At 44.8% G+C, this 26840-nt stretch overlaps 1 protein-coding gene across 1 annotated transcript; it reads left to right on the top strand.

Annotated features, from left to right (window-relative positions):
• Window positions 1-1343: 1343 nt before the first annotated feature.
• On the top strand, window positions 1344-22628 carry LOC306969161 (CD5 antigen-like; the record flags this gene model as incomplete). The annotated part of the gene is made up of 6 exons (XM_079564761.1): window positions 1344-1380; window positions 1729-1758; window positions 12488-12802; window positions 21565-21849; window positions 21914-22143; window positions 22599-22628. 6 exons carry the CDS (start codon window positions 1344-1346, stop codon window positions 22626-22628), a joined length of 927 nt encoding a protein of 308 aa, XP_079420887.1.
• Between the last annotated feature and the right edge of the window lie 4212 nt (window positions 22629-26840).

The following is a 26840-nucleotide window of genomic DNA, read 5'->3' as shown; positions in this document are numbered from 1 at the left end:
TCCACCTGCACAGATAATGTCCGTCTTTGAATCGTATGGGCTCCTGCAGATGCATGTCCTCAGTTTGGAGGTTTTTAACTCAGACCTCACTTTGTAGGCTTTGCGGGAATGTGTGTGTGTGCGTGTGCGTCTGTGTGTGTGTCTGTGTGGATCTTATGCATTTGTCTGCGCCTCTGACATTGCAGCATAGAGTCATGTCTGGAATATAACTGACCTGCATCACATGAATGATCGCATTTTGAGGGACTATTTTCTAGCAGATCACTCCGCCGCCGCGTAGCTTATACAACCACGAAGCTGATGCTCAAATATAAGGTATTTTAAATGATTCTCTGGACACAGACATTTATATGGTTAGTCTGGTGTTATAAGTGATTTGCCTCGGGTGCTCTGTGGAGCGGGTCACACGTTTTTAATGCAGGCTAGCTGATACCATAGACACGCACTAGCCTAGCACTAGCCTAGCGCCACGAAACTCTTCAAACATAAGAACTGCATGAATTACAAAAAAAATATCTCCAGGTATCAGCAACACTCTGGATAACTAGGAAATGAAACATCCCTTTAAGTGCTAGTTCAAGAGCTTGATGGAGACAGAAAAGAGAGTGACTTTTTGTGTCTTGATTTCTAAATATAAAATGTAAAAGTGTATACAAGAAAGTAGTTATGACAATAAGAGTTACAGATGCTGTAATGATCAGTGAACAGCTCGTTTCCACATTTAGGGATCAGTGTGTCGGTGAAGGAGTTCCTGCCATCCATTTGAAACAAGCCGGTTCAAAATGTTTTAATTGATTAATTGAAATAATTAGAGATAATTCTTTGCCGTTGCTCCTTTTCAAAACCTTCTCCGATGTCCGTCTCCCAGGCAGTTTTAAGGCCGTGGAGGTTATGGACATAGATTATAAAAGCTGATGGACCACCTTTTATCAGACATGATGTTTTCAATCGTCTGTGAATATCTGTAGCATTTTGGGGACTGGATTTTAAAGCAGAGCAGAGACAATGCCTCAGTTGTCAGTGTTTCCTGAGCTGAGCCAGCTTTGTTCAGAAAGTGCCATGTCAAAGGTCATGTGGTGTTAAGAAGTCAGAAATACTGTTTTAACTCTCAGTCACACTTTTAAAAAAGTTACGTTGTGGGAGCTTGGACACAAACATGTGCTCGTAACTTTACAAAGCTCATGAGCTGAGGATTGAAAGACCAGACCCAGGCAGAGGAACATCTGAGCCCAGGAGGCGTCATCTGTGCGGAGAGGCTTCAGTCCTGAGGAAAAGAAGTCATGAGTAAATACAACCTTCTGCAAATACAATAACAGAGGCGTCAGGTATGTAAATATAAGGACATGAGGCTGTTTGTGAAGGAGCTTCAACACAACACAGGTCACATGAACGCAGGAGATACAACAACAAACAACAACAACAACAACAACAACAACAGAGCCATTAGTCTGAGGCGAAAGAACGTCAATGTAAACATAGCTTTACCAAACCGTAAACCATGAGGCGTCTTCAACATGGACGACTCTTTGACACTTCTCTTAGGAGGAAACAAACTGTTCTTGAACATTTAATTGTTGTTATGCAAATGTTACTAAGGGAAAAATGAATGATTATAAAAGCTATAAATCAATGAAGGATTAATATTATATTAATATAATATAGGATTAATATATTTTGAAGGTTCTGTGTCATGTGACCAACAGTAGTGACACGACTCTTCTGTTTCAGGAGCCGCCGCCGAGAATGAGAAGTTAACAGGTAAATACAGCAACTACCTAACCACTGTGTCACTGACTCTAACCACTGTGTCACTGACTCTAACCACTGTGTCACTGACACTAACCACTGTGTCACTGACACTAACCACTGTGTCACTGACTCTAACCACTGTGCCACTGACTCTAACCACTGTGTCACTGACTCTAACCACTGTGTCACTGACTCTAACCACTGTGTCACTGACACTAACCACTGTGTCACTGACTCTAACCACTGTGTCACTGACTCTAACCACTGTAACACTGACACTAACCACTGTGTCACTGACACTAACCACTGTAACACTGACACTAACCACTGTGTCACTGACACTAACCACTGTGCCACTGACTCTAACCACTGTGTCACTGACTCTAACCACTGTGCCACTGACTCTAACCACTGTAACACTGACACTAACCACTGTGTCACTGACACTAACCACTGTGTCACTGACTCTAACCACTGTAACACTGACTCTAACCACTGTGTCACTGACTCTAACCACTGTGTCACTGACTCTAACCACTGTGTCACTGACTCTAACCACTGTGTCACTGACACTAACCACTGTGTCACTGACTCTAACCACTGTGCCACTGACTCTAACCACTGTGTCACTGACTCTAACCACTGTGTCACTGACACTAACCACTGTGTCACTGACTCTAACCACTGTGTCACTGACACTAACCACTGTGTCACTGACACTAACCACTGTGTCACTGACTCTAACCACTGTGCCACTGACTCTAACCACTGTGTCACTGACTCTAACCACTGTGTCACTGACTCTAACCACTGTGTCACTGACACTAACCACTGTGTCACTGACTCTAACCACTGTGTCACTGACACTAACCACTGTGTCACTGACTCTAACCACTGTAACACTGACTCTAACCACTGTGCCACTGACTCTAACCACTGTAACACTGACACTAACCACTGTGTCACTGACACTAACCACTGTGTCACTGACTCTAACCACTGTAACACTGACTCTAACCACTGTGCCACTGACTCTAACCACTGTAACACTGACACTAACCACTGTGTCACTGACTCTAACCACTGTGTCACTGACTCTAACCACTGTGTCACTGACTCTAACCACTGTGTCACTGACTCTAACCACTGTGCCACTGACTCTAACCACTGTGTCACTGACTCTAACCACTGTGTCACTGACTAACCACTGTGTCACTGACACTAACCACTGTGTCACTGACTCTAACCACTGTGTCACTGACTCTAACCACTGTGTCACTGACTCTAACCACTGTGTCACTGACACTAACCACTGTGTCACTGACTCTAACCACTGTGTCACTGACTCTAACCACTGTGCCACTGACACTAACCACTGTGTCACTGACACTAACCACTGTGCCACTGACACTAACCACTGTGTCACTGACTCTAACCACTGTGTCACTGACTCTAACCACTGTGCCACTGACTCTAACCACTGTGTCACTGACTCTAACCACTGTGTCACTGACTCTAACCACTGTGTCACTGACACTAACCACTGTGTCACTGACACTAACCACTGTGCCACTGACACTAACCACTGTGTCACTGACTCTAACCACTGTGTCACTGACTCTAACCACTGTGTCACTGACACTAACCACTGTGTCACTGACACTAACCACTGTGCCACTGACACTAACCACTGTGTCACTGACTCTAACCACTGTGTCACTGACTCTAACCACTGTGCCACTGACACTAACCACTGTGTCACTGACACTAACCACTGTGTCACTGACACTAACCACTGTGCCACTGACAATAACCACTGTGTCACTGACTCTAACCACTGTGTCACTGACACTAACCACTGTGTCACTGACTCTAACCACTGTGTCACTGACTCTAACCACTGTAACACTGACACTAACCACTGTGTCACTGACACTAACCACTGTAACACTGACACTAACCACTGTGTCACTGACACTAACCACTGTGCCACTGACTCTAACCACTGTGTCACTGACTCTAACCACTGTGCCACTGACTCTAACCACTGTAACACTGACACTAACCACTGTGTCACTGACACTAACCACTGTGTCACTGACTCTAACCACTGTAACACTGACTCTAACCACTGTGCCACTGACTCTAACCACTGTAACACTGACACTAACCACTGTGTCACTGACTCTAACCACTGTGTCACTGACTCTAACCACTGTGTCACTGACTCTAACCACTGTGTCACTGACTCTAACCACTGTGCCACTGACTCTAACCACTGTGTCACTGACTCTAACCACTGTGCCACTGACTCTAACCACTGTGTCACTGACTCTAACCACTGTGTCACTGACACTAACCACTGTGTCACTGACACTAACCACTGTGTCACTGACTCTAACCACTGTGCCACTGACTCTAACCACTGTGTCACTGACTCTAACCACTGTGTCACTGACTCTAACCACTGTGTCACTGACACTAACCACTGTGTCACTGACTCTAACCACTGTGTCACTGACACTAACCACTGTGTCACTGACTCTAACCACTGTAACACTGACACTAACCACTGTGTCACTGACACTAACCACTGTAACACTGACACTAACCACTGTGTCACTGACACTAACCACTGTGCCACTGACTCTAACCACTGTGTCACTGACTCTAACCACTGTGCCACTGACTCTAACCACTGTAACACTGACACTAACCACTGTGTCACTGACACTAACCACTGTGTCACTGACTCTAACCACTGTAACACTGACTCTAACCACTGTGCCACTGACTCTAACCACTGTAACACTGACACTAACCACTGTGTCACTGACTCTAACCACTGTGTCACTGACTCTAACCACTGTGTCACTGACTCTAACCACTGTGTCACTGACTCTAACCACTGTGCCACTGACTCTAACCACTGTGTCACTGACTCTAACCACTGTGCCACTGACTCTAACCACTGTGTCACTGACTCTAACCACTGTGTCACTGACTCTAACCACTGTGTCACTGACTCTAACCACTGTGTCACTGACACTAACCACTGTGTCACTGACTCTAACCACTGTGTCACTGACACTAACCACTGTGTCACTGACTCTAACCACTGTGTCACTGACTCTAACCACTGTGTCACTGACACTAACCACTGTGCCACTGACTCTAACCACTGTAACACTGACACTAACCACTGTGTCACTGACTCTAACCACTGTGTCACTGACTCTAACCACTGTGCCACTGACACTAACCACTGTGTCACTGACACTAACCACTGTGCCACTGACACTAACCACTGTGTCACTGACTCTAACCACTGTGTCACTGACTCTAACCACTGTGCCACTGACTCTAACCACTGTGTCACTGACTCTAACCACTGTGTCACTGACACTAACCACTGTGTCACTGACACTAACCACTGTGCCACTGACACTAACCACTGTGTCACTGACTCTAACCACTGTGTCACTGACTCTAACCACTGTGTCACTGACACTAACCACTGTGTCACTGACACTAACCACTGTGCCACTGACACTAACCACTGTGTCACTGACTCTAACCACTGTGTCACTGACTCTAACCACTGTGCCACTGACACTAACCACTGTGTCACTGACACTAACCACTGTGTCACTGACACTAACCACTGTGCCACTGACACTAACCACTGTGTCACTGACTCTAACCACTGTGTCACTGACTCTAACCACTGTGCCACTGACTCTAACCACTGTGCCACTGACTCTAACCACTGTGTCACTGACTCTAACCACTGTGCCACTGACTCTAACCACTGTGCCACTGACACTAACCACTGTGTCACTGACACTAACCACTGTGCCACTGACACTAACCACTGTGTCACTGACTCTAACCACTGTGTCACTGACACTAACCACTGTGTCACTGACACTAACCACTGGGCCACTGACTCTAACCACTGTGTCACTGACACTAACCACTGTGTCACTGACACTAACCACTGTGTCACTGACTCTAACCACTGTGTCACTGACTCTAACCACTGTGCCACTGACACTAACCACTGTGTCACTGACACTAACCACTGTGTCACTGACACTAACCACTGTGTCACTGACACTAACCACTGTGTCACTGACTCTAACCACTGTGCCACTGACACTAACCACTGTGTCACTGACACTAACCACTGTGCCACTGACACTAACCACTGTGTCACTGACTCTAACCACTGTGTCACTGACTCTAACCACTGTGTCACTGACTCTAACCACTGTGTCACTGACTCTAACCACTGTGTCACTGACTCAAACCACTGTGTCACTGACACTAACCACTGTGCCACTGACTCTAACCACTGTGCCACTGACACTAACCACTGTGTCACTGACTCTAACCACTGTGTCACTGACTCTAACCACTGTGTCACTGACTCTAACCACTGTGTCACTGACACTAACCACTGTGTCACTGACTCTAACCACTGTGTCACTGACTCTAACCACTGTGCCACTGACTCTAACCACTGTGTCACTGACACTAACCACTGTGTCACTGACTCTAACCACTGTGTCACTGACTCTAACCACTGTGCCACTGACTCTAACCACTGTGCCACTGACACTAACCACTGTGTCACTGACACTAACCACTGTGCCACTGACTCTAACCACTGTGCCACTGACTCTAACCACTGTGCCACTGACACTAACCACTGTGTCACTGACTCTAACCACTGTGCCACTGACTCTAACCACTGTGTCTCTGACTCTAACCACTGTGTCACTGACACTAACCACTGTGCCACTGACTCTAACCACTGTGCCACTGACACTAACCACTGTGTCACTGACTCTAACCACTCTGTCACTGACTCTAACCACTGTGTCACTGACTCTAACCACTGTGTCTCTGACTCTAACCACTGTGTCACTGACACTAACCACTGTGTCACTGACTCTAACCACTGTGTCTCTGACTCTAACCACTGTGTCACTGACACTAACCACTGTGCCACTGACTCTAACCACTGTGCCACTGACACTAACCACTGTGTCACTGACTCTAACCACTCTGTCACTGACTCTAACCACTGTGTCACTGACTCTAACCACTGTGTCTCTGACTCTAACCACTGTGTCACTGACACTAACCACTGTGCCACTGACACTAACCACTGTGTCACTGACTCTAACCACTGTGTCACTGACTCTAACCACTGTGTCACTGACACTAACCACTGTGTCACTGACACTAACCACTGTGCCACTGACACTAACCACTGTGTCACTGACTCTAACCACTGTGCCACTGACTCTAACCACTGTGTCACTGACACTAACCACTGTGCCACTGACACTAACCACTGTGCCACTGACACTAACCACTGTGTCACTGACTCTAACCACTGTGTCTCTGACTCTAACCACTGTGTCACTGACACTAACCACTGTGCCACTGACACTAACCACTGTGTCACTGACTCTAACCACTGTGTCACTGACTCTAACCACTGTGTCACTGACTCTAACCACTGTGTCACTGACTCTAACCACTGTGTCACTGACTCTAACCACTGTGCCACTGACTCTAACCACTGTGCCACTGACACTAACCACTGTGTCACTGACTCTAACCACTGTGTCACTGACACTAACCACTGTGTCACTGACTCTAACCACTGTGTCACTGACACTAACCACTGTGTCACTGACACTAACCACTGTGTCACTGACTCTAACCACTGTGTCACTGACACTAACCACTGTAACACTGACTCTAACCACTGTGTCACTGACACTAACCACTGTGCCACTGACTCTAACCACTGTGCCACTGACACTAACCACTGTGTCACTGACTCTAACCACTGTGTCACTGACACTAACCACTGTGTCACTGACACTAACCACTGTGTCACTGAAACTAACCACTGTGTCACTGACTCTAACCACTGTGTCACTGACACTAACCACTGTAACACTGACTCTAACCACTGTGCCACTGACACTAACCACTGTGCCACTGACTCTAACCACTGTGTCACTGACTCTAACCACTGTGTCACTGACTCTAACCACTGTGTCACTGACTAACCACTGTGTCACTGACTCTAACCACTGTGTCACTGACTCTAACCACTGTGTCACTGACTCTAACCACTGTGTCACTGACTCTAACCACTGTGTCACTGACTCTAACCACTGTGTCTCTGACTCTAACCACTGTGCCACTGACACTAACCACTGTGTCACTGACACTAACCACTGTGTCACTGACTCTAACCACTGTGTCACTGACTCTAACCACTGTGTCTCTGACTCTAACCACTGTGTCACTGACTCTAACCACTGTGTCACTGACACTAACCACTGTGCCACTGACACTAACCACTGTGTCTCTGACTCTAACCACTGTGTCTCTGACTCTAACCACTGTGCCACTGACACTAACCACTGTGTCACTGACTCTAACCACTGTGTAACTGACTCTAACCACTGTGTCACTGACACTAACCACTGTGTCACTGACTCTAACCACTGTGTCACTGACTCTAACCACTGTGTCACTGACTCTAACCACTGTGTCACTGACTCTAACCACTGTGCCACTGACTCTAACCACTGTGCCACTGACACTAACCACTGTGTCTCTGACTCTAACCACTGTGTCTCTGACTCTAACCACTGTGCCACTGACACTAACCACTGTGTCTCTGACTCTAACCACTGTGTCTCTGACTCTAACCACTGTGCCACTGACACTAACCACTGTGTCACTGACTCTAACCACTGTGTCACTGACTCTAACCACTGTGTCACTGACACTAACCACTGTGTCACTGACTCTAACCACTGTGTCACTGACTCTAACCACTGTGTCACTGACACTAACCACTGTGTCACTGACTCTAACCACTGTGTCACTGACTCTAACCACTGTGTCACTGACACTAACCACTGTGTCACTGACACTAACCACTGTGTCACTGACTCTAACCACTGTGTCACTGACACTAACCACTGTGTCACTGACTCTAACCACTGTGTCACTGACTCTAACCACTGTGTCAATGACACTAACCACTGTGTCACTGACTCTAACCACTGTGTCACTGACTCTAACCACTGTGTCACTGACACTAACCACTGTGTCACTGACTCTAACCACTGTGTCACTGACTCTAACCACTGTGCCACTGACACTAACCACTGTGTCTCTGACTCTAACCACTGTGTCTCTGACTCTAACCACTGTGTCAATGACACTAACCACTGTGTCACTGACACTAACCACTGTGTCACTGACTCTAACCACTGTGTCACTGACTCTAACCACTGTGTCACTGACTCTAACCACTGTGTCACTGACTCTAACCACTGTGTCACTGACTCTAACCACTGTGCCACTGACACTAACCACTGTGTCACTGACACTAACCACTGTGTCACTGACTCTAACCACTGTGTCACTGACTCTAACCACTGTGCCACTGACTCTAACCACTGTGTCACTGACTCTAACCACTGTGTCACTGACTCTAACCACTGTGCCACTGACACTAACCACTGTGTCACTGACTCTAACCACTGTGCCACTGACACTAACCACTGTGTCACTGACACTAACCACTGTGTCACTGACACTAACCACTGTGTCACTGACTCTAACCACTGTGTCACTGACTCTAACCACTGTGCCACTGACACTAACCACTGTGTCACTGACACTAACCACTGTGTCACTGACACTAACCACTGTGTCACTGACTCTAACCACTGTGCCACTGACACTAACCACTGTGTCACTGACACTAACCACTGTAACACTGACACTAACCACTGTGTCACTGACTCTAACCACTGTGTCACTGACACTAACCACTGTGTCACTGACACTAACCACTGTGTCACTGACACTAACCACTGTGTCACTGACACTAACCACTGTGTCACTGACACTAACCACTGTGTCACTGACTCTAACCACTGTGTCACTGACTCTAACCACTGTGTCACTGACACTAACCACTGTGCCACTGACACTAACCACTGTGTCTCTGACTCTAACCACTGTGCCACTGACACTAACCACTGTGCCACTGACACTAACCACTGTGCCACTGACTCTAACCACTGTGTCACTGACTCTAACCACTGTGTCACTGACTCTAACCACTGTGTCACTGACTCTAACCACTGTGCCACTGACACTAACCACTGTGTCACTGACTCTAACCACTGTGTCACTGACTCTAACCACTGTGCCACTGACACTAACCACTGTGTCACTGACACTAACCACTGTGTCTCTGACTCTAACCACTGTGCCACTGACACTAACCACTGTGTCTCTGACTCTAACCACTGTGTCACTGACTCTAACCACTGTGCCACTGACTCTAACCACTGTGCCACTGACTCTAACCACTGTGCCACTGACACTAACCACTGTGTCACTGACTCTAACCACTGTGTCACTGACTCTAACCACTGTGTCACTGACTCTAACCACTGTGTCTCTGACTCTAACCACTGTGTCTCTGACTCTAACCACTGTGTCTCTGACTCTAACCACTGTGTCTCTGACTCTAACCACTGTGTCTCTGACTCTAACCACTGTGTCACTGACTCTAACCACTGTGCCACTGACACTAACCACTGTGTCTCTGACTCTAACCACTGTGTCACTGACTCTAACCACTGTGTCACTGACTCTAACCACTGTGTCACTGACTCTAACCACTGTGCCACTGACTCTAACCACTGTGTCACTGACACTAACCACTGTGCCACTGACACTAACCACTGTGTCTCTGACTCTAACCACTGTGTCACTGACACTAACCACTGTGTCACTGACTCTAACCACTGTGCCACTGACTCTAACCACTGTGCCACTGACTCTAACCACTGTGCCACTGACACTAACCACTGTGTCACTGACTCTAACCACTGTGTCACTGACTCTAACCACTGTGTCACTGACTCTAACCACTGTGCCACTGACACTAACCACTGTGCCACTGACACTAACCACTGTGTCTCTGACTCTAACCACTGTGTCTCTGACTCTAACCACTGTGTCACTGACTCTAACCACTGTGCCACTGACACTAACCACTGTGTCACTGACTCTAACCACTGTGTCACTGACTCTAACCACTGTGTCTCTGACTCTAACCACTGTGCCACTGACACTAACCACTGTGCCACTGACACTAACCACTGTGTCTCTGACTCTAACCACTGTGTCTCTGACTCTAACCACTGTGTCTCTGACTCTAACCACTGTGTCACTGACTCTAACCACTGTGCCACTGACACTAACCACTGTGTCTCTGACTCTAACCACTGTGTCTCTGACTCTAACCACTCTGTCACTGACTCTAACCACTGTGTCACTGACTCTAACCACTGTGTCACTGACTCTAACCACTGTGTCACTGACTCTAACCACTGTGTCACTGACACTAACCACTGTGTCACTGACTCTAACCACTGTGTCACTGACTCTAACCACTGTGTCACTGACACTAACCACTGTGCCACTGACACTAACCACTGTGTCTCTGACTCTAACCACTGTGTCACTGACACTAACCACTGTGTCACTGACACTAACCACTGTGTCACTGACTCTAACCACTGTGTCACTGACACTAACCACTGTGCCACTGACACTAACCACTGTGTCTCTGACTCTAACCACTGTGCCACTGACACTAACCACTGTGTCACTGACACTAACCACTGTGTCACTGACACTAACCACTGTGTCACTGACTCTAACCACTGTGTCACTGACTCTAACCACTGTGTCACTGACACTAACCACTGTGCCACTGACACTAACCACTGTGTCTCTGACTCTAACCACTGTGCCACTGACACTAACCACTGTGCCACTGACTCTAACCACTGTGTCTCTGACTCTAACCACTGTGTCACTGACTCTAACCACTGTGCCACTGACACTAACCACTGTGCCACTGACACTAACCACTGTGTCACTGACTCTAACCACTGTGTCACTGACTCTAACCACTGTGCCACTGACACTAACCACTGTGTCTCTGACTCTAACCACTGTGTCACTGACTCTAACCACTGTGTCACTGACTCTAACCACTGTGCCACTGACACTAACCACTGTGTCTCTGACTCTAACCACTGTGTCACTGACTCTAACCACTGTGTCACTGACTCTAACCACTGTGTCTCTGACTCTAACCACTGTGTCTCTGACTCTAACCACTGTGTCTCTGACTCTAACCACTGTGTCACTGACTCTAACCACTGTGTCACTGACTCTAACCACTGTGCCACTGACACTAACCACTGTGTCTCTGACTCTAACCACTGTGTCACTGACTCTAACCACTGTGTCACTGACTCTAACCACTGTGTCACTGACTCTAACCACTGTGTCACTGACTCTAACCACTGTGTCTCTGACTCTAACCACTGTGTCTCTGACTCTAACCACTGTGTCACTGACTTTAACCACTGTGTCTCTGACTCTAACCACTGTGTCTCTGACTCTAACCACTGTGTCACTGACTCTAACCACTGTGTCTCTGACTCTAACCACTGTGTCTCTGACTCTAACCACTGTGTCACTGACTCTAACCACTGTGTCACTGACTCTAACCACTGTGTCTCTGACTCTAACCACTGTGTCACTGACTCTAACCACTGTGTCACTGACACTAACCACTGTGCCACTGTTGTTTCAGAGTCGTACAGTCTGAGGTTGGTCGGGGGGAACAGTCGTTGTCAGGGGCGGCTGCAGGTGCAGAGGGCGGGGCTGCAGGTGCAGAGGGCGGGGCAGGACTGGACTGAAGTGAGTCCATGGGACGTCCCTCTGAGGTTTGGAAACAGAGCTTGTGCTGAGATGGGCTGTGGATCTGCTCTGAGTCTGGAGAAGAAGAAAGTTTCATTCAGAGAAACAGTTGGTCTCGATCCTGACCACTGTGACGACTCTTCACTGATCGACTGTTTTGACTCTGACACACGTCGCTCTGACTCGACTCTGGAGCTGAACTGTTCAGGTGAGTCTGAAAAACGACAATGATAAATAATCCTACTCATAGTTTTCAGTGACGTCCAGTGCTTACTTTGATCCCCCGTTTGGGGGATCGCTCTCCCCCAATTCAATTTTGTTCAGGGTAAAGGATCCGGCAAAAAATGTATCTGATATAATGGTGTCTGATGAGAGTGATCCGGCAAATGTTTTGGCCAGACCAAAAGTGTTCCTGAAAATACTAATTTACAAATTTAGCCCTGGTGGCGTCACTTAAAGGGCAGTAACCATGGCAACCAGCAATGGAAGAAAAACTGAGTTTTAATAAAAGTACAGACACAGGAGCAAAGACGTACAAAAGTATAGAAACAGTGCATGGCGACTTGCTGTATGTACCTCGTTGTATTTAAGCCGTCAGACATGGCAGAGTTAAACAACATGTCCATGTTTTAATTAAGGACTAACTAAAAGTGCCTCAGATGCCATTCCTCACGGCTTATACAGGCGCTCGTCATATAATTAGAATATCATGAAAAAGTTGGTTTATTTCAGTAATTCCCTTCAAAAAGTGAAACTTTGTATATATATTAGAGGTGGGCATAGATTAATTTTTTTAATCTAGATTATTCTAGATTAATTCTGAAATTAATCTAGATTAATCTAGATTAAAATGTCTTGCTTGAATTCTGCCGAAGCCATTCAGAATATGTGTGCTGCCCAAATAATGACTAAAAGTAAGTCTTTGAGAACGAGTTTCTCAGGTCAGGCGGTGCGTTAGACCAGGGGCTCGTCTCCTGTTTCCAAAATGCATCACAAACTGCTTGAGAACTTTCTACTCAGATAATTGGTGATGAAAATAATTCATGTTCAAGAAGATGCACTTGTGTTTACTAAACTGAGACTGAGACTGAGACTGAGACTGAGACTGAGACTGAGACTGAGACTGACTCTTTATCCGATTCTCACTCGTCTGGTCATATCGTCCATTTGGCAAAACTTAATCCATAACAAAAGTAGCTCCAGCCTCCGCGTGGCTTTTGTTTTGGTTTCAGAGGAATCAGTAACAGCGAGGCTGCGTGTGAGATGCATTCATGGACTGTAAGAAGTGCGGGAAACGCGACTTTTTCACAAATGCGCGGAAAAACCAGACAAATACTTTGCAGTCTGATACACTTTGCTTGCGCCAGAGGCCTCAGGCCGGAATACTTTAAGCCCTGCATGAAATATCACGGTGAAAGTCATCATAGCAGAGTATAGACCCAGCTCCCAACCCAGCTTTGAGAATAGATTAACGGCCATATTTTTTTTATCGCGCGATAAGAGTCTCGCGTTAACGCAGCACGTTAACGCCGTTAACGGCCCACCTCTAATATATATACATTTATTCCACACAGACTGGTAAATGTCAAGTGTTTATTGTTTTTTAATTTTGATGTTTAAAACCACAAATCAGAAAATGAGAATATTGTATATTCTCATTCTCTGATCTGATGAAACACCTCAGAGGCCGGTGCATGGTCTCTCAGTCGTTGTGTAGAGACACATGAGGGAGACGCTGCCTGGGGGCTGGACACAGAGGGTGTGGCTGAAGAGGCTGCTCTGAGTCCAAGAACATTAAAGGAGGCGAAGGGAAGGAAAAGATGTGGTAGGAAAAAGTGTGAGCAGTGACTGTAAACGAATCATGTGCCGTAAAGTTTACAGCTGCACGAAATTAGATGGTTTACCATTTCTCCTCTTTATAAAAGTTAAGTATTTTAGCTTTAAGCTTTGTTTCAAACAGAACTAATGATGAACTGGACTTCCACACGTTCACATCTTGAAACGACTTCTATGTTTAGCGTCTGTTCGTGCTTCTGGTTTATCAAACATAAACGATCCTCTAAGTTCATACAGAGTTCTTTTTATTTCAAACAATCGCATCATCGTATCCGATGACGTGTGACGTACCCGCTGTAAACTTTCAGCTAAACTATTGAGAACACGGCCTAAAGCTCGATCGGACAATACCATCACGTCTGCTGCTTCATGTTTGATCTGTTTGATCCTCCTCGCTCCGTGATTGGTCCCAAATCCATGCGAACATTTGGGCCATGGTCCCCAGGCTGCTGTGCAGGTCCAAATGATTCGAGCGCACACAGCAGCCGGGCGTTCGCCAGGTTAGTGGTAGGTTATAAAAACATGTACAATAGGTGAATTATCCAGCCAGGTGTTTCTGACCACCAGCCGGGCTCCACATCATCAAGGTGGTCCCCGATATTAATCTACAGAGATTAATACAGTATAATTTATAACTTAAACATAAAGGGATTTTAAAGGCATATCAAATAATGAAACATCAAAGTCAAATCAATAGTAATATTATCTGTGTAAAGACGTTTCATGCGTTTCGTAAACGCTGTTTACAAACTCCACAGAACGGACTCAGGACCTTCTGGCTGTGAAGCACAAGCGCTGCTTTAGCCACACAGGTCACTGAGCTCATAAATGACGTGATTTGACTGATTGAACTGATTGAAAATCCGTTACTACATGAATATAAAGACTTAGTTCTTAGGCCTCTCAGAGAAACGGTTCAGTGTTGACTTGTCGGTGCAAATGAACATTGGATATTTTCCACAAATATATCTATTAAATTACTAAATGTGTGCTCTGTGTACAGGGAACTGTAGGATGTGCAATACAAGCCCATTAAAAGTGTAATTATGATGAGGACACATCTGTCTGTCATTCTGTCTAAACATCAGATTTTAGCGACGAACATTTTCCCTCCTTCTCCGCTTAATGAACGAACTTTGCGCTCGACCGGAGTCAATACAATGAAGTGCAGAATCAAAGCAAAAAGGGCGGAACAAGGTGGATAAGAACAGTGTGACTGAGACTGTTTGAATCCAGTTAAAATGTCAAAGTAAAGAGTTTTCAAATAGTTCTGAAGTTAAAGAAACTAAAGTCATAGTTTTTATTGTGTTTGCCTTTGTTGTTTCCGTGGCGACGCTCTGACCCACATCAGAGACTCTGAAACTGTAGGAAACATGAGTGACTTTTGTCCATAAAGGAGATCCTTTTTTTTTTTTTTTTTTTTTTTTTTTATTATTGTTCATTCTTTCATGTTTACAACAAAAATACTAATGGAGAGCTTTCTCCAACTTAAAGAAAAGGACAGCCAGGCCATGCGGCACACCTGGCATACATAAAGGTTGGTTAACATAACCGTTCCCATAGGTTGCGTTTACATGTTTACATAACAGCATTCCACAGAGTTCAACAAATCTTCACAGAGTTCCGTCCACATGAGTCAATGTCCAGCCATCTTCTCAGTAAAACGTCGAAAAAAGGTGATAGTATATGAAACATGACCGTGATCTTGTCCAACAGAATGAACTTTCAGACACCAAAACCATATCATAGGCCCGAGAATCCAGTCCCAGTTACATACACAAGAGGAAAAACATTTGTCATTTGACTTTTATGATTTCTTACAAAAACGGCATCTCTCTGGAGCAGCAACGGCCACATTGTGAAATCCTCACATTCTACATTGTGAACGTATGTTGTTGTTTTGTTTTTTTTTCCTTTCGAGGCAAACCAATAATTCATTTACAGAGGTTCAGTTACAGAAACATAACACATAAACACATACGGGTGCAAATAAGGGTGTCTACAAGATTTATAATTACATAGACAGGTTTAGTGATTGTAGTGAATCAAGCGTTTTGGCAGATTTCTTATTTGAGACGTTTTGTAAACAAGTTAGGTAACTTTTAATTTCCATTAACAATAAGTTAAAACGAGGCTTCCCATTTCCAAACTTTGCTTTATGAATATGGCTTTTTCCTATCAATATAAACAGGTTTACGATGTATTCTAAATTCCCAATCCGATGCTTGAAGTGAGTTATTATGTCACCACAACTGAAGTGAATTTTAAAGGATGTTTTCTGCAGCACTAGTCTCTCCAATCTGGTCCACATATCTCTAGAAAGCGTACATTCAAAAAACAAATGAGTCAAAGTTTCCTCGTCCTTGTTGCAGAAAGAACAGTTCTTGTCCACATCTTTAAATTTGGACATATACAAGTTAGTTGGATAGATTCTGTGCAGTATTTTCCAATGTAACTCTCGAACTTTGTTTTTTAAGCAATATTTGAACGTATTTAACCAAGTTATCCTCCAGTTTATGTCTGGACATTGAGCGATCCACTTGGCTTTGCAAGTTGGTGTCGTTTTGTTTAGTGATTGTAAGCATTTCCGAATATGCTTGTTTGAGCATTTGTGGCTCTTTATGTCGACCCCATCAATATATAATTGATTTGTAACTACAGGCGCTGCTGTTCTACGATGTGCTTTCATTAGTTCTGACAAGCCGTTGGGAATACTTTTCATTTCAGAGTTGAAGTCCTTTGAGGTAACTGGAAAGTTATGGTTACGCATAAACGCTTCATATGTAAAAAGCTGCCCGTTTCCGTCGAATAAGTCTTGAAGCAGTATGATGTTTCTCTCTATCCACTTAGTCATAAATAGTGATTTATTGCCTTTAGTTATATTTTGATTATTCCAAATAATTGCTTTATGTGGGGAAAAATTATGTTTGAAGCAGATTTTCCAGGCCAACAGCGCTTGTTGATAATACGCACATAGTTTCATTGGCAGTTTGGCGATACTGTAGTTACATTTCAAAAGAAAGGGAAGACCACCAACCTTTTTAAAAATATTAGAGGGAATTAAAAACCATATTGAGTCAGGATTAGTCAGACATTGCTTGATCCACTTCATCTTAAAAGTATGATTTAATTCAATAAAGTCAAGGAGTTCGAGCCCCCCCGCTTCTATTGGACTGGTAAGTACAGACCTTTTAATCTTAGGAGGTTTGTTTTTCCAGACGAAGTCTGTCATCATTTTGTTAATTTCACTGCACACCTTGTCGTCCACATTTAAGGATAGGGCAGGGTAAACAAATCTAGAAATCCCTTCCGCTTTGGTTAGTAAAGTCCTTCCCCAAATTGAAATGTCCCTTTGAGTCCATAAGTTGAAGATAGTCTTTGTTTTTTTCAACCTGGGGGAGAAATTTAAGTGTTGCCGTTCTTTTTCGTCTTTACATATCTCAATACCCAAATATTTAACTTTTTCTTTCACCATCATATTGTGTATAACAGTATCGTTGCTCTCATAAAGACATAGTATTTCACATTTGGACATGTTAAGTCTCAACCCAGATGCATCTGAAAACTTTTGCACTGCTCCTATTGCCTTCTCAACCTGACATTTATCTTGTAAGAAAATTGCAGTATCATCTGCAAGTTGTGTTATTTTAATTTCTTTTCCAAAGATTTGTAAGCCTTTAATTTCAGGGTCATTTTTAATGTAGATTGATAACATTTCTACCGCTAATAAAAACAGAAATGGGGCCACAGGACAACCCTGTCGGACAGATCGAGTTACCGGGAATCTGGGGGTTGTGTTGGGATAAAGCATGACGCAGCTGTTGATATTTTTATAGAGCATTTTGATGGCAGCTGTAAAATTTGGACCAAAACCGAAGGTTTGGATTGATTTGAAAAGAAAAGAGTGTTCTACTGTGTCAAATGCTTTATAAAAATCTAAGAATACGATTAGTGCTTGTGTGTTCAAGTATTCAGCATGATCCAATAAATCCAATATTAATCTAATATTTGAGCTTATGTGCCTATTAGACATAAACCCAGTTTGTGTTTCAGAGATAATATCATTGAGTCCCCTCTTCAGACGTTTGGCGAAAATTAGAGCTAGTATTTTATAGTCAACGTTTAACAAAGTAATAGGTCTCCAATTTTCGATTATCTGTGGGTCTTTTTGAGGTTTAGGGATCAAGCAAATAACCCCTTGTTTCATGGTGCTTGACATTTCATTGTTTTCAATACATTGGGAAAGTGCTTCAAAAAGTGGGTGCTCAATGATATCCCAGAAATGGACATAGAACTCTACTGGGAGTCCGTCATTGCCAGGAGCTTTCCCTGTTTTCATAGATCTAACAGCGGTCCCCATTTCTGTTTTGGTAATTGATTGATCACATTGAGCACGAAATTGCCCTGAAATTTTAGGGATACGTTGTCCAATACACTGCATGAAGGAGTCACAAGCATCTGGTTGAGATTCAGAAATATAAATTTTACCATAGAAGTTTCCAACATGTTTTGTTATCTCACTTGGGTTTGTCGTGAACTTGTCGTCAATTTTTAGAGAAGTGATACTGTTTCTTTTTTGGTTTCTTTTTTCTAATGCGAAAAAATAAGCGGAGTTCCTTTCTCCCTGCTCAAGCCATTTGCTCCTTGATCTGATAAATGCTCCTTTGGTTAATTCAACATACAAATTGTCAATCTCTTCCTTTAGTTGCTTTACTTTGTTTTCTTCGTCTTCATCAAGGTTAGTTTTATTTAAGTATGCACTTAGTTCTTTCATTAAATGATCTTCCTTAGCAATATTATTGTTTTTTATTTCTTTGCTCCGTCTTATAGCCACTTCTCTTATTTTAAATTTGAAGTAATCCCACTTTTGTATATGGTCAAGATTTGTTTTCTTAAAGATGCTTAAAGCATTCATTTTGACCATATTACAAAAAGAGTCATCATTTAACAAATTAACATTCATTTTCCAGTAACCTCTACAGCAATTGTTGTTTTTAATTCCTCCAAAGTACAAAGTGACAGCATGATGGTCAGATAAAGGAGCATAGCTATGAGAAACATCTTTAACACATTGTATGCAGTTGGGTGAAATCAACCACAGGTCAATTCTTGAGCAGAGAGATTTGTTGACATTACTCCAGGTGAATTCGTTACAATTGGGGTTTAGGAACCGCCAAACATCTATAACATTCAATTTATCTATAGTGTAGAGTGTACTTTTAAATCTAGATTGTGGGTTGGCTTTAGGTGGGACTCTGTCCAGCTGGTCGTCTGGTGCATCATTGAAATCTCCTCCAATAACTACAGAAGAGCTCGGGAATTTGGTCTGATACTGTTCAATTTTGGAGCAAAGTTGCACAAACATATTTCTCGCAAGAGGGATGTTATTATAACTATAAAGATTGCAAGTAATAAAAGTATGGTTGCCTTGTTTTATGACTAAGATAATCCATCTACCTTCTTCTGATGCCTCGAATTCAACTACATCACCCCTGAGTTTATTTATAAAAATAGCGACCCCTGCTGATTGGTTAGTGCCATGACTAAAAAAGCACTGATCACCCCATTGTGATTTCCAGAATTTTACATCCTCGCTTAGCGAGTGTGTCTCTTGTAGGAAAATTATTTCAGCATTTTGCCTTCTACTAAATAGAAAAACAGATTTCCTCTTTGTAATATCTCTTATGCCTCGTACATTTAAAGAAATAAGTTTCAAAGAACCAAAGTCTATTTCAATTTTGAAATTAAGGTTGAGAAAAAAAAGAGAGAAAAAAAAAAAACTTACAAACCTACAAACCAAAAACCAAAGAGTGCTGAACAATAGCAGTACTTTATTTAATTGTATTTAGAATAAATTATATTAAACTTTTTTTTTTTTTTTTTTTCCTTTCATCATATTTAGGTCCCGTCAGAGGTCTTAGATCAAGTTTGGGTTACACATTATCACAACTACATACATGACTAAGTTACTGTGTTACCACTTTTCCGTCGATGATGGCTTTGGCCCCGACAAAGAAGGCTCTTTTACCGGCCTTCCTCGCAGCATCGACTTGAGGCCACAGTGTCATGCGCGTCTCTTTGTCTTTCGTGGTCAAGTCAAGGGCGAATCGGAATCTCCGGGCTTGCAAAAAGTCTGAGTCTTTTGTAGCGCTCCATATCCCCTCCTTCACGTCCCTGGAGCTGAAGCGGATGATTATCGGCCGGTTTCTTCCCTCTTGGCGGATCCCAACTCTGTGGCAGACGTCCAGGTGGATGTGCAGTGTGCTGGCTTCCTCAGTGACCTGACGTTTCAGAGTTTTCCGCGTCTCTCCTTGCTCTTCTTTTACTCCATACAGGCGCAGGTTCCAGCGCCTGTGGTGGGCTTCTAGTTCATTTATTTTCTCTTCCAGGGTTGCAATGCGTATTTCCTGCTCAGTAGCGTCAAGTTTAATAGCTTGGACATTCTCTTTCATTTCATCCATGTCGGCAAACAAGCACTTCAGTTTCTCATCCACATCTTTAATTGATTCTGCGTTCTTTTCAATTTTGGAAAGTAAACTGTCAGTGCACGCATTGAGTGTCTTAATAATGTCTTCGTGGACTTGATCAAGTGAAAGGGCCATTTTACCCTTTTTTGCCTCAGGTGTGGAGGTTTGGGATACGTTATGTGGGGTTTCCTCTGCACTCGCTGCCGAAGCAGCGTAGGAGTGGAATACCTCCACCGTATCCCGGCTTCTCGTCTCCGGGCTCTCACCTGGGTATTGTGGTTGTTGCCTCCCTTTGCTTCTCCTCCGTTTCTCTTTCATCTGGTGTTTTAGCAAGACAGTGTTGATTTCCTCGCGTGTACAAGGCCGTTTGCGGTTAAGCTGATTGCAGTTGAGGAGCTGGAGTCGAAAGGCAAGGGAGTCCACCTTTGTGCATAAAAAGTTCTGTAAGAGTGGTTTGCTAGACCTCCGGGTAACTTTTACAACAAAGGAAAATCGACTATATGGCTAATGTTCAGCACATGGTGGTGTCAGCACGCACGCCGAGCGCTCGTGGCAGCCATCCGTCCTACAAGTCAATTCACATCAATAGCTGCGTGTTCGCCCGACGCCCATAAAGGAGAGACTTCCTGCAGAGCGGCTCACACTGTGACCTCATCTTCATACACAGACTCGGTGCGGCTGGTCGGGGGGCGGAGCCTGTGTTCAGGATCTCTGCAGATCCAGGACCAGTCCTTGGGCCAGTCCTGGGCCGGGGTCTGTGAGGGGGCCTTGGACCGTCGCGGGGCAGAGGTGCTGTGCAGGGAGCTGGGCTGTGGGGCTCCTCTCCTCCAGGGGGCGCTCTCTCCTCTGGGGCAGACGTTCCACTGTGAGGGCCACGAGTCTAAGCTGATGGACTGTAACCGGACCAGGACCGGCCCAGAGACCTGCCCCACTCTCAACCTCACCTGTGCAGGTAAAGGGGCGGGGCCAGGGGCGGGGCATGTAAGGGGGCGGGGCTCACCTGTGTTTGTGTCCAGAGCCGCTGAGGCTGGTGGGAGGGGCCAGTCGCTGTGAGGGGACGGTGGAGGCGGAGTTCAGAGGAGAGTGGAGACCAATGACCTATGACCTCTGGGACCTGGAGGCGGCGGCCGCCGTGTGTCGAGACCTGGACTGTGGCTCTGCTGTTTCTACTGAACTGAGAGGAGGGTCTAACAGCAGTAAAGTGTTGTTCGTCAGCACTTCCTGTGTGAAGAAGAAGAGCTCTGCTGTGAGAGAATGTATCTACGATAGTGACTCATCTGTTTACAGCCTCCTGGTGGTTTGTTCAGGTACTGCACATTTAAATCTGAATCTCTTCTTCTCCAGAGCTGCTCAGAGTCAGTTTATTGAATGTGGTGCTGCCCCCTAGAGGAGGACACAGAGTGTGCAGAACTAACACAGATAATCCTCTGCTCCCATTGGCCGAGGCGGGAGTACTCAGTTACTTTTACTCAAGTACTTTTATGTAGCTGTTTCCACTAACTGCACGTAGAGTATCACACAGTACTTTTACTTCTACAGTAGTTTTTTTTGAAGTACGAGTACACATAAAAAAGTAACTGAATCTTTTTGTATCTAACTTTACTTTCCTTCCTCTAAAATAACCACTTGCCTGGAGACCAGACTCCGCTGTCCGTGTGTTTTTGTTCATTTGCCGCTGAGTGGAGAAACTCTCTGTCGTAGATGTTGTTGAGGGACGTCCACATCCCGTGAGTGACGCTGCTCGTTTGGAATAAAGCTGTTTAAAAGAACATGATTTTTTCCAGTCGTTACAACGGCGCTAATGTTACTGGATGTAGAATGTGTTACTATGGTTACGATGCACTGATGGAATAAACAGTGTAATCTGAAAGCACCTCTGACTCACAGGGTGTTGGGAAGTAAACATTGGATTCTTGCTTCCCGCTTCCGCCAAAAATAGCCCCGCCTACTAAGAATCCAGCCAATCACAGCCAGAGTTCTCGCAGCCCTGCCCAACAGGTGGTACAGTTCCTAAAAATAATTGTAAAAGAAAAAAGAAAATGCTCAGGACACGGCAAATAGTCTGAACGTACAGAGCTCCACCTACATTAGGCACTCGTAATGCTTTACAGCAGGGGTCACCAACGTGGTGCCCGTGGGCACCCAGGTGCCCTTTGGGGCATGTCCAGTAGCCCTTGGGACTTTTTCTAAAGTGTAAAACACTTCATTTACTTGAATCTAATTCTTAAAATTACAGTTATTTCAGTTCTTGTGACTCAGTATGAGTTTAAAATAAAGCTATTTTTACATAATATGGGGTCAATGTCCTATAAGTGAACAGTGTACGTTTAAGTCTTTAGGATTTGTTTTTAACTGGTAGCCCTCGAACAACTTAATGCTCTTAAAGTCGCCCTCAGCTGAAATAAGGTTGGTGACCCCTGCTTTACAGTATTTAAGTGTTCTAAGTGACAACAAATGTTATTCTGTTGTTATTATGTTCATAGCTTTTTTCTTTCTTTCTTTTTTATACAGTATTTTAAGAGCAGTTAAGTTAGTTAATCAGTTTCTTCCGTAATTCATTCTTTACTTCTTGTAGTGTCATTTCATTTGTCTGGCTTTTGCCGGGATCGCAAAGGAGCGATTCTCCATCGACAACAAGTTCATAAAGTCAAAACAGTCTACTTTACGTACTTTCCAGTTTTTAAGCATGATTCTTTTTGCTGACATGAACCCTAAAGCTGCAATCCTCTGTGTAGTTTTAGACAGGGTGCCTATTGTATTTCCGAGGACACAAACATCAAAAGGATTGGGTATTTCTACATTCAAAAGATCTTGCATGAAACCAGTTACGGCCGCCCAGAATTTTGTTCCATTAGAGCAAGTTCACAGCAGGTGATTAAGTGCCAGTCCGGCCACTTCCATGCCAGCACAATCCGAGATATTTGAATTCATTTTTGTGAATAATTTTCATTTGGATAGTTTTGTAATGCACACATTTTGAAACACAGCTGGATTTTTGTATTGTGTCCAATTGTTCAACAGTTAATGGAGATCCAATGTCTTTCTCCCTTTGCAATAGTGTGGATGTGGTGCTGTCAGGAAGTGACTGGATCAGCCACTTGTATAACAGAGACTGTCCCTCGTTTATTGACAGCGGTTTTTCATTTTTCTTCTAGAATATTTTTTGAAGCAGGTATGATTCCTTTTGTCAGATAACTTTTCATGTCTGAAGGTATTGGAATATCTTCAACTCTTTAAGGTTATATTGAGATTTTAAGACTGAAAATGGTATAATTTGTCCATCCTTTAACAGCTGATCCATCATTGATATCCTCTGACAAAAAAGGGTTATGGAGTGTGTTACCACCAACAGTTATTAAAGAATTATTTGATTTTGGACATGATGGTAATGATATACCAGTTGTTTTCTATAGCTTTTGTAATTTCACAGGAAAATTCAATTAATTGATGTTTGTCCACTCCCAGATCCCGGGTGTAAAATGATTTTTTTCATTGTAACCCCACGTCAGAGGATATCTTGCGTTGAAAGCTAAATAATACATGAATATACTAGGTGCTCCCATCCCACATTTTCCCTTGGGCAAAGTCATTTTGTTACGATTGATTCTGTTTTTTTTTCCATTCCCAAAAAACGACTTCCAGTTTCAAAATAAAAGCACCGTCTCATTCATTAGTTCAGCAGGTACTTGCTGCTGTAACGCAATCGAGACACAAGTCGCTCTGACTTTATCCAGTGACAATGATAAAAAGAGGTGAAGCTCAGCAGCAGGTTTACATCAGGACCAGTCTGTGCAGAGCCAGGTTTGCACTTGTTGCAGCGTGAGCAGAAAAACAGTGGATTTTAAAGGAAAACTCGCCCGATAAGCACTTTTATACTTAGAAAGACACACAAATAAACCAGCAGCAACAGCTTAAAGTTTAGACATAGCAGCAGAGCTAACGTTAGCATTTGACCTGCTGTACAAAAACAACAACAGACCTGAGAAAAGTTCCATCACTGATCCAAAAAATGAACATCCCAAGGCTTTTATCATCGTAGCAACGTCACCATTACGTCTCCCGGGGCCGAGCGGAGACCAGGGCCAAGCGGAGACCAGGGCCGAGCGGAGACCAGGGCCGAGCGGAGAGCAGGGCCGAGCAGAGACCAGGGCCGAGCGGAGACCAGGGCCGAGCTGAGACCAGGGCCGAGCTGAGACCAGGGCCGAGCGGAGACCAGGGCCGAGCGGAGACCAGGGCCGAGCTGAGACCAGGGCCGAGCTGAGACCAGGGCCAAGCTGAGACCAGGGCCAAGCTGAGACCAGGGCCGAGCGGAGACCAGGGCCGAGCGGAGACCAGGGCCGAGCGGAGACCAGGGCCGCTGTGGGCGTGCGATCGTGTTTTGTCTGTTAAAAGTCAGACATAAAAAAGTTGAACTAACGAACTGCTGAACAAACGAATGAATGAGGCGGTGCTTTTATTTTGCCGTGCTAGCAAAACCATATGTTGTTTTTTGGGCGGCGACGTTACCGTTAGCTTAATGCACAGAGTCAATACGGGCCATGGGTTCATAATAAAAGGGCCTTAATCCACTTCATACGAGTAATGAAAAACTTGAAAACATCAGCCGAGCTCAGGCCCACATCAGAGACACTGAAACTGTAGGAAACATGAGTGACTTTTGTCCATAAAGGAGAGACTTCCTGCAGAGCGGCTCACACTGTGACCTCATCTTCATACACAGACTCGGTGCGGCTGGTCGGGAGGCGGAGCCTGTGTTCAGGATCTCTGCAGATCCAGGACCAGTCCTTGGGCCAGTCCTGGGCCGGGGTCTGTGAGGGGGCCTTGGACCGTCGCGGGGCAGAGGTGCTGTGCAGGGAGCTGGGCTGTGGGGCTCCTCTCCTCCAGGGGGCGCTCTCTCCTCTGGGGCAGACGTTCCACTGTGAGGGCCACGAGTCTAAGCTGATGGACTGTAAACGGACCAGGACCGGCCCAGAGACCTGCCCCACTCTCAGCCTCACCTGTGCAGGTAAAGGGGCGGGGCCAGGGGCGGGGTCTGTAAGGGGGCGGGGCTCACCTGTGTTTGTGTCCAGAGCCGCTGAGGCTGGTGGGAGGGGCCAGTCGCTGTGAGGGGACGGTGGAGGTGGAGCTCAGAGGAGAGTGGAGACGAGTGACGACCTTTGACCTCTGGGACCTGGGGGCGGCGGCCGCCGTGTGTCGAGACCTGGACTGTGGCTCTGCTGTTTATGCAGAAAAGAGATACAGGTCTGACAGGAGGGATGTGTGGCGCGTCCGCTCTTACTGTGTGAAGACGAAGAACTCTGCTGTGAGAGAATGTATCCACGATGGTGACTCATCTGCTTCCAGCCTCCTGGTGGCTTGTTCAGGTACTGCACATTTAAATCTGAATCTCTTCTTCTCAAAAGCTGCTCAGAGTCAGTTCATTGAATGTGGTGCTGCCCCCTAGAGGAGGACACAGAGTGTGCAGAACTAACACAGATAATCCTCTGCTCCCATTGGCCGAGGCGGGAGTACTCAGTTACTTTTACTCAAGTACTTTTATGTAACTGTTTCCACTAACTGCACGTAGAGCATCACACAGTACTTTTACTTCTATAGTATTTTATTTTGAAGTACGAGTACACATAAAAAACTAATCTTTTTGCATCTAACTTTACTTTCATTCAACTAAAGTTATGGATTATTCTGGAAACAAAGAATTACACATTATTTTTGTTTGGAGAATAATGTGAGATTGCAGGATAAAGAGGCTAAACCAAACCTGATCTGAACACAATCATGGAACAGCAAACTCGAGTGTAAAAGACTCAAAGGACGACGACTTATTCAGAGCTTCATCTGCTCCTCAATATCAAGGCTCAGATTTCACTATTAGAAAAGTAAATTGGAGCTTTTTATTTACATTTCTTCAGTTTCAAAACCACGTGTTTAAGAAAGACAGAGGGT

This window comes from Gobius niger (assembly GCF_951799975.1).
Source record: "Gobius niger genome assembly, chromosome: 10".
Classification (NCBI taxonomy): domain Eukaryota; kingdom Metazoa; phylum Chordata; class Actinopteri; order Gobiiformes; family Gobiidae; genus Gobius; species Gobius niger.
This window is presented reverse-complemented; position numbering and strand designations above follow the sequence as displayed.